Source organism: Penaeus monodon, chromosome 20 (assembly GCF_015228065.2).
Source record: "Penaeus monodon isolate SGIC_2016 chromosome 20, NSTDA_Pmon_1, whole genome shotgun sequence".
NCBI classification, from domain to species: Eukaryota; Metazoa; Arthropoda; class Malacostraca; order Decapoda; family Penaeidae; genus Penaeus; species Penaeus monodon.
The window spans coordinates 41,403,172-41,403,698 of NC_051405.1; the positions used below are offsets into that span (position 1 = coordinate 41,403,172).

General features: G+C 43.8%; 1 protein-coding gene across 1 annotated transcript in view; it reads left to right on the forward strand.

Annotated features, from left to right (window-relative positions):
- The window catches only part of LOC119585834 (neuropeptide SIFamide receptor-like), a gene marked incomplete at its 5' end in the record, with an annotated part of 60,650 nt that overhangs the window by 55,494 nt on the left and 4,629 nt on the right, over positions 1-527 (forward strand). Inside the window, 1 exon segment of the mRNA XM_037934565.1 lies at positions 123-236. Coding sequence (XP_037790493.1) covers positions 123-236 — 114 coding nt within the window.

Below are 527 nucleotides of genomic sequence, written 5' to 3' on the forward strand. Positions count from 1 at the left end.
TAACGTAAAATAAACATATTCAAAGAGATACACACGTACACACACCCTTCTACCCACGTACGTTCAGTCGTCCTTGGTACTCACTCCTCCACGCCTCTCCTCGCATCTCTCTCTCCCGACAGGATTGGCCCAACCGTCAAGCCGAGCGTCTCTACTTTCTCATTGCTCACCTGCTGTTCTGCTACCTGCTGCCGCTGTCTCTCATCATCTTATTCTACGTTTTGATCTGGTTCAAGGTGAGAGTTGTGATGCGAAAGACGCGTCCGTGTTTGTGTTTTTTCTTCTTGTATGTATGTATGTGTTTTCTTGGTATGTCATGTCCACGTTATACGTAAGTCTCGTTGTGTAGGATAGATTTAAGTCGTGAATGAAGCTTCGAAATCATGTGATTCTTATCAAGGAGTTTCAGTACTTGGCCGTTTGAGGCGGAATCTTCACGTTTTGCGAGAAATTTGACGCGATTGTAAATCAGATGTAAAAGCATATATGCATATGTGTGCTTGCAAATGACTGTCTATGTACGAGCA